This window comes from Aphanomyces astaci (genome assembly GCF_000520075.1).
Source record: "Aphanomyces astaci strain APO3 unplaced genomic scaffold supercont1.15, whole genome shotgun sequence".
Classification (NCBI taxonomy): Eukaryota; Oomycota; class Saprolegniomycetes; order Saprolegniales; family Verrucalvaceae; genus Aphanomyces; species Aphanomyces astaci.
The window spans coordinates 236,597-250,308 of record NW_009798278.1 but is presented as its reverse complement, the minus strand read 5'-3'; the positions used below and the strand labels follow the sequence as shown (position 1 = coordinate 250,308).

Here is a 13,712-nt window from a genome sequence, read left to right as displayed (position 1 = left end):
CAGTCCAACGATTGGTATGAGGTTATAAGAATGGGCACCAGTGTTCATGATCAAAAAGCAGTGCGATGAATAGTAGAAGGAATTGTTGTTGCCTGAATATTCGAATTTGAACAAGTGAGTTTTCACGTCGGAACGTTGCGAAATCTGGTCACTCGTAAATCAAGTTTTACAACTCACACAAGGAGTTGACCAGAACAGTGAGCAAGTGCACTTTCAGATATTTCAACACGTGTGTAGATTCAACATCCATAGACAGAGTTTGATCAACGCGCTCCTTCGACATATTTTAGGCGATGGAATGGAATGTAACCGCGCAGTGTGAGTGCGACAGGCTCGAGTTCCGACCAAAAGCTCCAATGTGTTCCGACGTGATGGAGCTCTAAGATTCGAACTACCGTTGGTAGTAGTAACCGGCACCGTAACCAAATTATGTATCGGAAAGCTTCAAGAGATCATGCTTGTTGTTGTTGTTCCAGTGGCATATTTCGTCGCCAGCGCGAATTGACACAGTAAGGCACTCCATTTGGAGTCAAGCGTGCGTTGGCGAGCAAGTTTCATCAGTCGCCATCCACAACTCCAAATTGTCCCGGGTCGGAGTAGTGGATGCGACAATATGGAGCATCCTAGGGTGTGCGAAACGGCGTGAGTACTCCGACCCGGGACAATTTGAAACGTTCCGACGTTTGATAGATCGAAGTTGCCCTTTGAGTTTGAGCCTTGATGGCGACTGATGAAACTTGCTCGCCAACGCACGCTTGACTCCAAATGGAGTGCCTTACTGTGTCAATTCGCGCTGGCGACGAAATATGCCACTGGAACAACAACAACAAGCATGATCTCTTGAAGCTTTCCGATACATAATTTGGTTACGGTGCCGGTTACTACTACCAACGGTAGTTCGAATCTTAGAGCTCCATCACGTCGGAACACATTGGAGCTTTTGGTCGGAACTCGAGCCTGTCGCACTCACACTGCGCGGTTACATTCCATTCCATCGCCTAAAATATGTCGAAGGAGCGCGTTGATCAAACTCTGTCTATGGATGTTGAATCTACACACGTGTTGAAATATCTGAAAGTGCACTTGCTCACTGTTCTGGTCAACTCCTTGTGTGAGTTGTAAAACTTGATTTACGAGTGACCAGATTTCGCAACGTTCCGACGTGAAAACTCACTTGTTCAAATTCGAATATTCAGGCAACAACAATTCCTTCTACTATTCATCGCACTGCTTTTTGATCATGAACACTGGTGCCCATTCTTATAACCTCATACCAATCGTTGGACTGAAGCGTTCGAATGCACCTTCACCTTGAGGAAGGGAGTGGTGGGGGTGTTGTCAAAAACAATGCACGTAACCAAATCGGATCGATGACCCCGGCGCCCCACCCCTTCTAGGAGGTGATAAGCTTAGTTCTGTTTGGTAAACCCAGCTCCAAACATATTGTCACTCTCAGCCTCAAGGTACAATCAGCATCGTTTAAACATTGACGTCAACGGCGCCTGCCATCGCCCCTGTTCCGACGTCATTCGCTTTGAAACGTTTCGACACACCGAAGAGAAGGATCGAAGTTCAGCGAGAGGGCCACAAGCAATCTTATGTGGGAAGAAAAACGCAGCAACATGTATTCACGTGCTATAACGGTGCTCGCCTGTGCCTGGTCACGTGGTTTGATTTATGCCAAATGAGACCAAGTCATGCAGTGAACCAACCCCCCAAGCCCTCCAGTGGCAAGATGGAGTATCAGCAAGTGGAAGTGCAATTTGGATGTTTGCGAGGGCTCTTGGGACTTGCTGACCGTAGTTACACTTCTATTTCTATGCGCCAATCGACAAGAGCTACAGCGGTGGAACGATAAGGAGGAGTGCTAACACGACGAACGTTGTATTTTATCCTTGTCCCCAAGGCCAGGCTTCGCGCAACGATGGCCAATTGACGTTTATGGATGCAATCTGCCAGGCACGGTGGCTGGACACTCGGTACTTCCGCTGCCTTGAGATTCAAACTCCACTCAACGATCCGACGTATCTTTGTTTTGTTCCGTCCTACCTTTGGCCGTTCCGACATGCATGTATCCTAGGGCATGGTTGAACCTTGGCATTCGTAGTATTGCGGGACAACTTCGTGTTGTGGGTGGCAGCGATGTTGCATTTGAAACAAAAACAACGTAACTGGTTTTGTAACTGGCGCCGGTTATCGGCATCTTTCACCTGCTAATCGTATTCCATGTCTAAATTGGCGGCTCTACAGTAGGCAAGATGTCTGGGCCCCAGTTTTCATTCAATTTTATCACTCGTCCCCCACAATCCCCCGTGCACATCATGTTCACCCGATGCCCCGTGAAACTGGACGCCCAAGCGATGTCCAAAGGACTACACTACGTTGTAAATCAAGCCAAAGAGCATCGCCGGCGAGGCCCCAACAAGTCCAACCAGCTTCAACTCAACAAATCCATGACCGAACGAGGTCTGTCGATACTAGCGTCCCCCATTAGCATCCAGTCGGCCAACAACCAATTCATCAACGCCGTGACTTCCACGTGGCCTAACGTGGACCTCGACATGCAACAACGCCTGCAAGATGCGTCTAAGCCCCCCCCTATGAGCAACTCGTTCGCCCCTTTGGCCCTCCACGACCTCGTGCGAGTCATCGAAGAAGAGATCCAACTCCACGACGGTCCCATCACACTAGAGAAGAAGGACGCAATCCACCAAGCCTTGGCTGCCTTCGACGGCAACATGAACGACCTCCAGCCCTTTATCAACTTTGATCGGACGCGAAACTACACGCGCAACCTCGTGGCCACCGACAACATGTCCTATTCGCTCATCGTGCTGTGCTGGAACAAGGGCAAGTACAGCCCCATTCACGACCACCCGTCCGATGGCTGCTGGATTCGACACATCCAGGGAATCGTCAACGAAGTTCGCTACGAAAGCGACGGCGAGGCGCTCGTGGAGTCGGCGAACGCGCTCATTTCTCACGGCGTGTCGTACATGGACGACTCGCTGGGTCTGCACAAAGTGGGCAACCCCAGCGAAGACGTCGACGCGATCACATTGCACTTGTACGCGCCACCGTTTGACCAGTGCCGACTGTGGCACGACCCCCAGGATGCGACCAACGCTACCACAGCCATCGCCACCTACGACACCATGTTTGGAAATCGACCAGTGTAGTTTGCGTGGAGAGGTCAAGCTCAGTAATTTAATATTTGTTGCGACCCAACGTTACAGCGACTAGATAATCTGGAGTACGCGACATCATACTGTTATGGGTAGGCGGTTGTGTGTTTCTGCAGTACGTATTGTATTGCAACAAGAGCATGCCTCAATATGTGATGAACTGTAGACTAACAACAACAGTAGCTTCACTCAGACAAGGAGCAAACACCCAGGTCAACTGAATTTCCCCTGATTATGAGCTTTGCATTCAACAACGAGTCGAATCGTAAGTAGCACATTGGAGACTATGATGCCACAAGATCAGCGACGACGTTAGATATATGATGCCTCTAATAATTCCCGTATTCAGAGTCATATCTACAATGCCCAATGGTAGCGTTGGTCGCGTCCGGGGTGTCGTGCCACAGTCGGCACTGGTCAAACGGTGGTGTGTACAAGTGCAATGTGATCGCGTCGACGTCTTGCAATATTTGCCAAAAACTTGACGTTTTATGGTGCATGTCATCTAAAAGCTTCCAACTGGCCAAATCGAAGAGTTGAGGTTTTATTATTTAACGTACATTAATTGTTCGATTTCATGCGTTTTATCACTGGACATCCTCCGGATATTATATACGGATAAGAGTCACATACAAAAATCAAGATACATCGCAGCGGCTACCCCTATGGCCAAATATCCAAACGCCCATGTAAAATACCGCTAGGTTAAATATCTATTTCAGGACCAATTCATCACCAAATTTGAATATGAGACGTAGAATTTCTTCGCCACATTGAGATCTATCGATTCTACGTCTCAATTTGCTGAAATTTTGAGTAATGAATATGAAATAGAAGTCAGAAAATTTTGTGAAAGTTGGTAGTTTATACTTGTAGATGACGCCCACCATATGACAGAATATAAATGCAGCTCTGAGCTTCATATTTTATATTCTGAATTCTTCCATTCCCAGTTTTTCAAGAAGCCAACACGATGACTGTGTGAACCGATGAGCATGATTCAACGAAATGATCCATCAAGCGAATGTCTTGGGAAAGCGCTCGAACAGTGGATTCAAGAAGGAAACCTGGGCGTGTGCGCTTGTCAACCTCAACAGTGTCCCCGGCTGCTCGTTCTCCATGATGCAGGTGAAGTCATGGCAGAGGTTGGGAAATAGTTATTTTTATTGGAATATAGAAGTCATGGCTGAGGTTGGGAAATAGTCATTTTTATTGGAATATATTCATTTATGTTCCATGACTGTCATGGAACATAACCTTGAAGGAGAAGTTCTCGTTGGTCTGGAGCATGGCGAATTCTTCAGGCATCTCTGGTTGTGTGCATCTCAACGACATGGGCAACGCTTCTGCACGGCAAGAGCGACGTCGTGAAGAAATGGAGAAACTGACCATTCAACTTGTTTGATCTGTGTGAAGTTCTCTACGCTGGGACCCTTGCGAAAGGAAAGCACGTCTTGGCATCGAATGGCCCAATTTCTCAACTCCACCCCACTTCGACAGCGACGGCGATGTGCACGGGGTTGCCTCTGTAGTTGGTGACAACACAATTGAACTTGACTGTGGGTCTGTTGTTGAGCACAGTCTCGAGGTCGATCAAGATGGAGACGACGAAGAACCCCCCTTCAAATGAAGCGCCGTCGAGTTTCGTTGGATGTATCTCTATCAAAGCGGCTTCGTCAGTCTGCTGCTACGGTCCTTGCTGCCTAGTTGAAGGCGCAAAACGACACGATGTCCCAAGAACTTGCGATATTCTCAAAGGCCATGTTGGGAGCATCGAGCATTGGTAGACAACGTCGAGAGCACTGTCGAGATGGCGGTTGAAGTTCTCCAAGCCGAGTTCGAGTGTGTATTCAAAGAGAACGACATGCTCAAGGCTATTGAAGTCGTAGCGGATTCATAGAAGGCAAAGCTCTTTATGAAGCTCAAGGCAGTTTGCGCGAAGCGTGGTTACGACACCAATAGTGGGTGTCAGAGTTGCCACAAGTTCGTGGCAACAAGTAACAAACTTTGTTTTGATTGGTTATAAACATTGCAACCTGTCGGAGCTGCCACAACTTGTGAGAAATTCTTGACAAGTCGACAAGTTACGAGTCTGGCAGGGAAAATGTTCGATTTCGATGGATAGCATTTGAGAGGATCTAGATAGCGATTGGACAATCCAACTGCCACACCCGCAGCGACCAAACACCCCGATAAGCCACCACGCAAGGCAGCTTCCTCGAGAGCTGATGCCTCGACCAAGCGTACTATATCCCAGAGAGTTCTATGGACCAAAGATGCGGTGGGCGACGGCAAAACCAGCATGGATGCTGTGATTGCTTGGATGTCTGTGGAGACAAACTACGTGCGCTGGAAAGGCGGCAACAAGCGCAGCGGTTCGACCAAGGCCTCTCTGGCCTCCGAGGTTGTGGAACGGCTCAAGAGCAACAGAATCCACTATCGTACGGCCAAGGACGTCTCCAGAAGATTGGCGACATCGAGCGATCGTATCGCTCTGCCTGCGATTGGCTCGACAACACTGGGCAGGGCATCGTTGACGAAGACAGCATCCAAAAGGAGGTACAACGGCTTTGTCCATACTACTATGTGCTGGACGAAGTGATGCGTGATCGTGCGTCGACGGCACCACTCGTAACAAGTGACAACCTGCAAGACGGTAATTCGAGCGATAAAGACGTTCCTCCGACTCCAGTCAGTGCGCCCAATTCAGCCAAGAAGAGGACGGCGGCAGCGGCGAAGATGGACGACTGGAGCGAGATCAGTGCGCGTGCTTATGCGCTGAAGTAGGAACAGCTGGAGCTTACCCGTGATGTGGAGAAGCAGAATATGGAAGTGTACAAGCAACGCGAGGCCAGATTTACCGAGGAAACCAAACTCAATGTTCCGCCTTTGACCATCCAAGCCGAGGAAGCGCATTGGAAGTTCGAGCTTGCGCGTGAAACTGCAGAAGTTGATGCACGCATTAGAAAGATCCAAACACGAAAGGATATAAAAGAACGGGGGTGGAGTGATGTCGACATCAATTTAGCATGTCCAATGTAATAAACTCTGTGAATTGGAAAATTGGAAACGTAACTAGTTAAAAAGGGTAGCCCGTGTCAACAAGAACTTCTTCGACTATACTACTGCGTTTGTCAGCACTCTCGATTGCGTCGCCATGTTCCACTGTATTGATGGGAAAACATACTCGACACCCACGCAAATCAGCATTGCAATTACAGTTGACTTGTAGCTCGATCCACGATGCTGGGACAATGTCGTTCTCGGTGACCAAAATGTTGTGCAGGATTGATGCCGCAAGGATTGTTTTGATGATGGACATCATTAGCTTTTCCATCCATGATTTTGCGAATTCGTTTTAAATGTTGGAATCGGCCCTTCAACATTCCAATGGAGTGCTCAGCTTTGACACGGCCTTTTGCAAGATGCGAATTAAACCACGATTTATGATGTTCCATGGCTTGATGAGTTTGAATTTTGAATGCAGGTACCAGGCAAGTAGATATTTGGTACGCAGAATCACCCAACAAATATTGACTCCGATCAAAGTATTGCCTAGACAGGTTGAACAACTTGCTGTTGCGCCAAATTCGGTTGTCGTAAATTGACCCAGGCCACCCAGTGTATATGTCGCGAATGATAGCGCGGTGGTCACAAACCATTTGAGCCGCTACAGCGTAGCACCCCTTGCGCGAGTACTGTAGTAGTCCTCACCATACAACGTGGGCTTGAACTCAATCGATGAAGCCAACGCAGTTCGAAAAGCCACACATACTTTTAACTTCGGCAGCCATTGAAAAGGTTACGTCGTTATTCGGCCAGTATATGAATTGACCACGCCGCAAAACAATGACATCGGTGGTACGTCCAATGAACACACTGACTATGCTGGCACCAATGCCAAAGAACGACGCCATGTGCTCGTTCGAAACGGCATTTCCATTCTCTCCCATGTAGTACAAGAACACGAGCAAGTGGTGGGACACTGGGCTTTCGGCGACTTAGCCACGCACGACCGCAAACACTGACTGTGGCTCAATAAGAGCGACTATGCTGTTAAATGAGCGACGCTCCATCCGAAACAGCTTGCGGAAACGAGACTCCTTGATTTCGTACAAGAAATGGTGGAACCGTGTACGCGTGAATGGGCCACAAGACCGCACGACAGAATAACGCTGGTGCTCAATTGTGCGAAGCATGTGCAGGAGCTCGTGGTCCAGGTCATCTTCCTCACTATCACTCTCATCAAACAAGTCGTATGACCCGGCGACGTTTCACCTGAGAGCGTGTATGACGCAAAGTGAGTTGCCGGTCACTGATCTTCACCATGGTGCTGCAACTTGTCGCTTGAACTTGTTCTCAGGGGTTTCATAGTACATATACACTCAGAGGTCTGCTATTGGCTATTAGAACTAGCTCATAACTTGTCGCTACGAACTTGTGCCAACTCTGACACACACTAATGTCGCACTGGAATCGACAACTTTGTGATGCACTAATTGATTATCATTTCAAAATTCATTGACTTCACTGTTAACTACGTAGTGATTTTTATGAAGTACTAGCTAGTAGTATATCAATCGTACTAATTAGTTATTGCCGCGATTGTTCACGCGCTAGCGCAGGGTGTTATGATACTGCTGCCAAATTGCCTCATCGATTTCGTCACGCCATAACTTTGCAGCCGTGCTATCCATTGCTGGGTGATGTTGGGGCTCGTCGGCTTCGGTCAGGGGATCTCTGCACTGTTGGCGAAGCTCTCGAAGTGCATCAACGACGTATACATCATTCCAGCATCCGTGGACACGAATAAAATTGGGCACGACACACACTGCCATAACCAGCTGGACTTGAAATGAATAGGCTTACCGCACTGCGTAGGCCAACACAGGGAACCGCCGCTTGAGGATGCCAAATATGCGCTCAACCACGTTCCAAAGCATTGCGTGTAGTAAGTTGAAAAGCTCTTGTTTGCTTTGTGGTGCTTGTTGTCCTCGGCCATACTCCTTCAAGTGATACCTTCAAGTTCACCTATGTCCTTACTGGGTGGGAGGGATCAGCTGGTGATGGCAAGGTGTATGCGGACGCGTTGACCACAAGGCTACGAGCTACCTGTCGATGTTTTCGACATCATGGATGCCGGTTTTGCGTTGACAGCAAAGGCGTTGACACCATATCGATCAACGGGTCGAAATCGCATGCGGCAAGCACGTTCATGGTGACACCTTTTCGTCCTTGGAATGGAGCCACAAGTGATGCCCACACAAGAACGTGAGTTCCATCCACTGCCATTCTACACTTCTCCCAGAAGGGATAGAACTTGGTGTTGTTGTGGATTTCCATGGCCTATGGCTGTCGTTTGGAGAGATTTGGATGTACGTCGCTGCCAAAGCGTTCATGCACGTTACTACGTGCCGTAAATGCCGCGTGATCGTGTCAGGTGAGTGCTGGAACCGCTGTTGAAGTTGAGCGCACGATGCATGCTGTCCCGCGAAGAAGAGAAAGATGCCTAGTTGTTCGTTCGTTGTTGCCGATGTGCTAAGACGACTGCAAACCAGCATGGCTGGAGAGGTCTCTGACAAGGGCTCGGAAGTTCATGCTGGGCATTCGAAAGTTCTAGAAAAAAGCGTGCTCATTGCCACTCAACATTTCGTTCATCCATGCTGCGCCGGAGAGAATCGAAATGCGCTTGGGCAGCTTTGCCACATACGTTGTGTAGTGGTAGCGCATGTTCTTCAACAATTTGTTTCGTCTTCGTACTTTGAACCATCGACGTAAGAAGCCAAGGATAAGTGTGCTGTCGGCCATTTCGTATCGTCGTATGAAATCCACTTTGAGGTGACTGTAAAATTTGACTTCTATAATATTAACTACGACATCACTGATTATACTATTTTCTTCAATATTGATCCCAATTTTTTGGGAGGAGTTTACAGTACTGTACAACATATTTTTTCTGTTACTCCCTCCGTCCCAAATTAATTGCGTGAGTTTGGGGAGGGTTTAGATTCCGGCGTATTAAATTTTTAAAAGGATTTCAAAACACAATGTCACCCGCCTTAGAGCGAAATAATCTACTTTGATTGGCTCAACGCAAAGAGCGCGCCAAGGTCAATGGTGCATTGATGGGTCAAAATTGGCGTTCGAAACAATGAGTTTCGTCAATCCAAAAAATTAATACAATTTATCATATTATACGATCACTATCAACGACCATTATTCTGAAAATGGGTGTCGGTCGGCTTTGGATTGTGATGAATTGGATCGCGTGTTTACCCAAGAGCTCCAAGAAGCGAGGGCCATTACACGCGAACTCGAGGCTATTGCCCTGACTGACAGTGAGATGGATGACTTGCTGGCTACTACAGTATGGGTGAGTTAGGCATTGAACCCATTTGTTTAGATTTAGGATAATAATGACTTACTACCAATATGTGGTGCATTGTCAGTGCCAGGATGAAATAGTGTGTTCAAAGTTAGTCTATTGTCGGTATTTGATTGGCTGAGAGTCAATTAAATTGTCGCTTTCTATTTGGATTTTAACAATCAAATTCTACGGATTTCTATTATTATTCAAGGAGGCATATTTCTAATTTCTGATTCGCACAATTAATTTGGGACGGAGGGAGTATTTTTTTGTTGGTGCAACCAGACCCCGCCTTAGGTATGGTGCAAGTCCTCGAACATAAAGACAACAGATCGGCCATCGTCAGAACGAGATACTATTAAACGCCACGGTCTTTCGACCTCGACGGTCGCTTTATTTATTCTACATACAAAGTCCTACATAACAAAATCCAATAGTACTCACAGTCAGTTAAACCCACGAAATTTCGATGTTAAATCATTATTAGTTACGTTTTTTACCTGATATTTACTTGTGAATATGTTGAATATACTTTAAATTTGTATGACACTATGGATTAACAAAATTTTGAGAACGAGTGTCGGCCGGTTGTGAAATATCACCTGTCGCAATACATATATATATACGGTACTTTATGCCACAATTTTCTTGAGAAAATTGTGGCATAAAGTAGCTTAAACGTCCTGGATAATCCGGATACAATGGATACATTCGTACGGATAAGTGCTGCATACAAAGACCAAGATATACTTAATGCTCCTTTTCGGCCAAAATGTGCCAGCCTCCATATATACGTATGGGCGCAGTTACGTGACAATTTTTGGGACCCTTCGATGGAGGGGTTCCTTTACTCCAAATTGCTATTATAATAGTGTTTCTTGAAGAGGAGAATTAATTCAGTTCGTAGAACTTAAAATCATGTCGAAATTCGTATTAGTAAAGAGTGGAAATATCGATAGGCTGAAAACAGCTCCGAGCCACTTGATTTTATCCAGTTATCTGTCAAAAATTGCATCTGATTGGCTGAAAATTTCAGAGTGATTGTTTTCTACCAAGCATGCATCGTGGCACGGACGAAACTGCGCCCATACGTATATTTATTTCCATACAAAAGGCCGGTTGGATTAAATTCTATTACTCGATCAATTTTTCACCAATCGAAAATCTGAACTGTAACTTCTGTTGGACTTGTCCATTTCTATCGTTATTACGGCTTATTTTCCTAAAAATCAATACAATGTTGGAATGGCTGTCGAAGGACAAGGCATTTTTTTGTAGTCCTTAGATGACTGGCACCATACCAATCAGAAGCTATGGACGCAAATATTCCGCGACCAGTCCCTTAGAACATCTCCAACGGTGTTCTGATTTCTAGACAACTTCTGCAAGCAGGATTTCCTTGTGATGAGCTCACAAGTATTTCCATCGAAATAATTTCCTTGTGTGAAATTCTGATAAGGCAGAGAATTTCCACTTAGATAACCGGAACTATTCAAAGCTTTCCGATTAATATCACACACTCCACCCTAACTTTGCAATCAGTGGCCGTCACCGATGACAGCAACGCCGATAGAAACCAAACGAAAGGCTGCCATTCGATTCAGATTTTCGTCGGACATAGACCTGCTCAAAGAGGTCATCCACGTACAGCTGCGGCCAGTACAAACGCCTGTGTCTCGTCCATTCTGGGTACCGGTACGACAATACTGTATTCTGAATGGACTACCGGTAGACCCTGGCACTTGTACTTGGTCATTCCGGTAAGCATGAATACCAGATATCCGGATTGCGAAAAGGAATGGTTTGTTGCAGAAATCTTGACACAAGGAATTCTACTTTATTAACGTGGTGAAGAAATTCTACGTCTCAGATTTAGATTTGGTGAAGAATTGGTCAAGAAATAGACATTTTCAAACTATTAGTTTACCAAGCAGTATTTTGGCCACAGGGATGGCCACTGAGATATATCTTGATCTTTGTATGAGTCCAGTTTCCGTACATCATATCCGGAGGCAAATGGACCTTACTGTTAATCTACGTATAAAGTGATAAATCGGGATTTAAAGTATTTGTTTTCTCTTTTTGTCAAAATTTCACAAGGAATTCAACATTTGCAGAAGTTCTCTACTATTTCAATTCGAAGTTACGGATATAGAATAGAAACTATTGCACTATCCGGAGGGTTTGTTGCTATTTCACCCGAAAATAGAAATTCTGCGGGACGTAATTTCTAAGAAGTCCGGATAATGCCAAAATAGAAACCGTAAAAACGAAGTTGACTTTAACCTAGGCTTTAGCCATAGGTTAGAATTTACTGAGCATCTCCAATGGTGTTTTATTTCTATTTCAATTCCAAGAGTTACGGATATAACGTATATTTAATATAATTAAACCCAAAAATGAAATAAGTTAATTTCATGCATTTTATCATCCAATTATCTCCGGATATGATGTACGGAAACTGGACTCATACAAAGATCAAGATATATTTCAGTGACAATCCCTGAGGCCAAAGTACTGCTTGGTTAAATGTCTATTTCTTGACCAATTCTTCACCAAATTTAAATATGAGACGTAGAATTACTTCACCATGTCAAGATGTCTCGATTCTACTAAGCTTAGTACTAGTACGCCTCTATTTGCTAAGATTTTGAGAAATAAAAACGAGCAGTTGGTAGTTTATAGATGACATGTTTGCACCCTACTATTAATACCAGTAACGTTACGTAGTATTTCACAAAAGTTCGGATAGTGCCAAAATAGCAACCGTAAAAACGAAGTATGCTTATGTAACCTATGCTTGTTAGGTTAGGATTTACCGTTGCTCTTCCTTGCGTTGCTACCGGTACGAGGAAATTGCTCAAATCATTTTCCACATCAAGCCAAGCTACATGCCCTTGATGAGCCGAATCGATTTCATCTATCAGATTGGTCTATTTCGGTTATAAGATGAAAGTTCTGATAAAATATCACTGGATATTACCATCGCAAATCTGTCAAGAGGGACGATGTAGGGGGTAGCACTGAGAAGGGACGACGACGAGAACACTTGAGTGGTCGAGGGCAAAACCAAAGATGACCATTAACGGACTGTTTAGCTGACCTATGATTGGGCATAAACAGTCCGGCTTCTACAGAGAAAGAACACCGGATAATTCCGGATGACCGGATATTATCCGTAAGTGACCGAACCTCGGCGAAAAAAAGGCCAAAGCAAGAACGGCCACCCCACTGGGCAACGGTCTGCTGAAGGCCTTCGAGACGAAGTTCTCAAAGAGAGGCAATGCCAAAGGCAAAAAACGGCTTAGTGAAAAACTCGCGAAGGCCAAAAAGTGCCAAAGGCATGTGACTACAAAAGCCACCCTGAGAACAGAGGCGAAGTAGGTAGGACAGGAACACACAAAAAATAGTGTTGAGCACATAAGTGCTTGGTTATTCATAGAGTAAGGCAAAAACCTAAGGTAATGCATAATTGCAAGGGTGCTCGAAGAGCATGGTAAATACCATAGAGTACATATATGCAACGAAGATTAAGACAGTGTGGCTAAAAGTAGCGGGTAAAAACCCAAGTAAAATTGCCAGAAGCAAAAGTACAAGTAATACTCAGAGAGTAGTGGTATAAACCCATGAAGTACAAGTAGGATGGATGGAGGGGCGTGGGAGCACCATCTAGAAACTTGCACAAACCATGACGCCACTCGTACGGCCGATCCTTGAGCAGCGCCGCGGGCCAGACGGGACCGCCGACTTCAAAACGGCACGAGCAGACATAGAGTGCACAAGTCGCCACATGGTCGAGGGCGAGAATGAAGGCGGTGAAAGAAAGGTGTGTGCTTAGAAAGCAGGTGCAAATAATACATGATAAATATCAATAATAACCATATAGGTTTAAAAATAAAGTAAACACAATGCCATAGGCAAGGGTCACTGGGGTACACGGTCACAAGGGTTATAGAGTCGCAGAGCAAGGCAGAACCTGCGAAACGCAGGTTCCGGGTGCGCCTTCGTAAAGAAGTCCGCAAGTTGTTCTTTGGTAGGACAATAATGGAAAATAAACTCCTTGTTCTCAACGAGATCTCGAACAAACATAAAACGCACATCAATGTGCTTGGAGCGCCCATGATGCTCAGCATTTTGGGCGATGCTGATAGTTGACTGAT

The 13,712-nt window shown here is 45.7% G+C and overlaps 3 protein-coding genes across 3 annotated transcripts; 2 read left to right on the top strand and 1 right to left on the bottom strand.

Moving 5' to 3' along the window:
• Positions 1-2,299: 2,299 nt before the first annotated feature.
• On the top strand, positions 2,300-3,227 carry H257_07299 (hypothetical protein). The gene has a single exon (XM_009832771.1). The coding sequence runs from the start codon at positions 2,322-2,324 to the stop codon at positions 3,177-3,179; it is 858 nt and encodes a 285-aa protein (XP_009831073.1). The 5' UTR covers positions 2,300-2,321; the 3' UTR covers positions 3,180-3,227.
• A 966-nt stretch (positions 3,228-4,193) lies between these two features.
• H257_07298 (hypothetical protein) lies at positions 4,194-5,972 on the top strand (the record flags this gene model as incomplete). Its single annotated transcript, XM_009832770.1, has 5 exons — positions 4,194-4,313; positions 4,718-4,877; positions 4,973-5,070; positions 5,332-5,640; positions 5,712-5,972. 5 exons carry the CDS (start codon positions 4,194-4,196, stop codon positions 5,970-5,972), a joined length of 948 nt encoding a protein of 315 aa, XP_009831072.1.
• Positions 5,973-7,186: 1,214 nt separating this feature from the next.
• Positions 7,187-8,746, bottom strand: H257_07297 (hypothetical protein; the record flags this gene model as incomplete). Its single annotated transcript, XM_009832769.1, has 3 exons — positions 7,187-7,418; positions 8,055-8,191; positions 8,411-8,746. 3 exons carry the CDS (start codon positions 8,744-8,746, stop codon positions 7,187-7,189), a joined length of 705 nt encoding a protein of 234 aa, XP_009831071.1.
• Between the last annotated feature and the right edge of the window lie 4,966 nt (positions 8,747-13,712).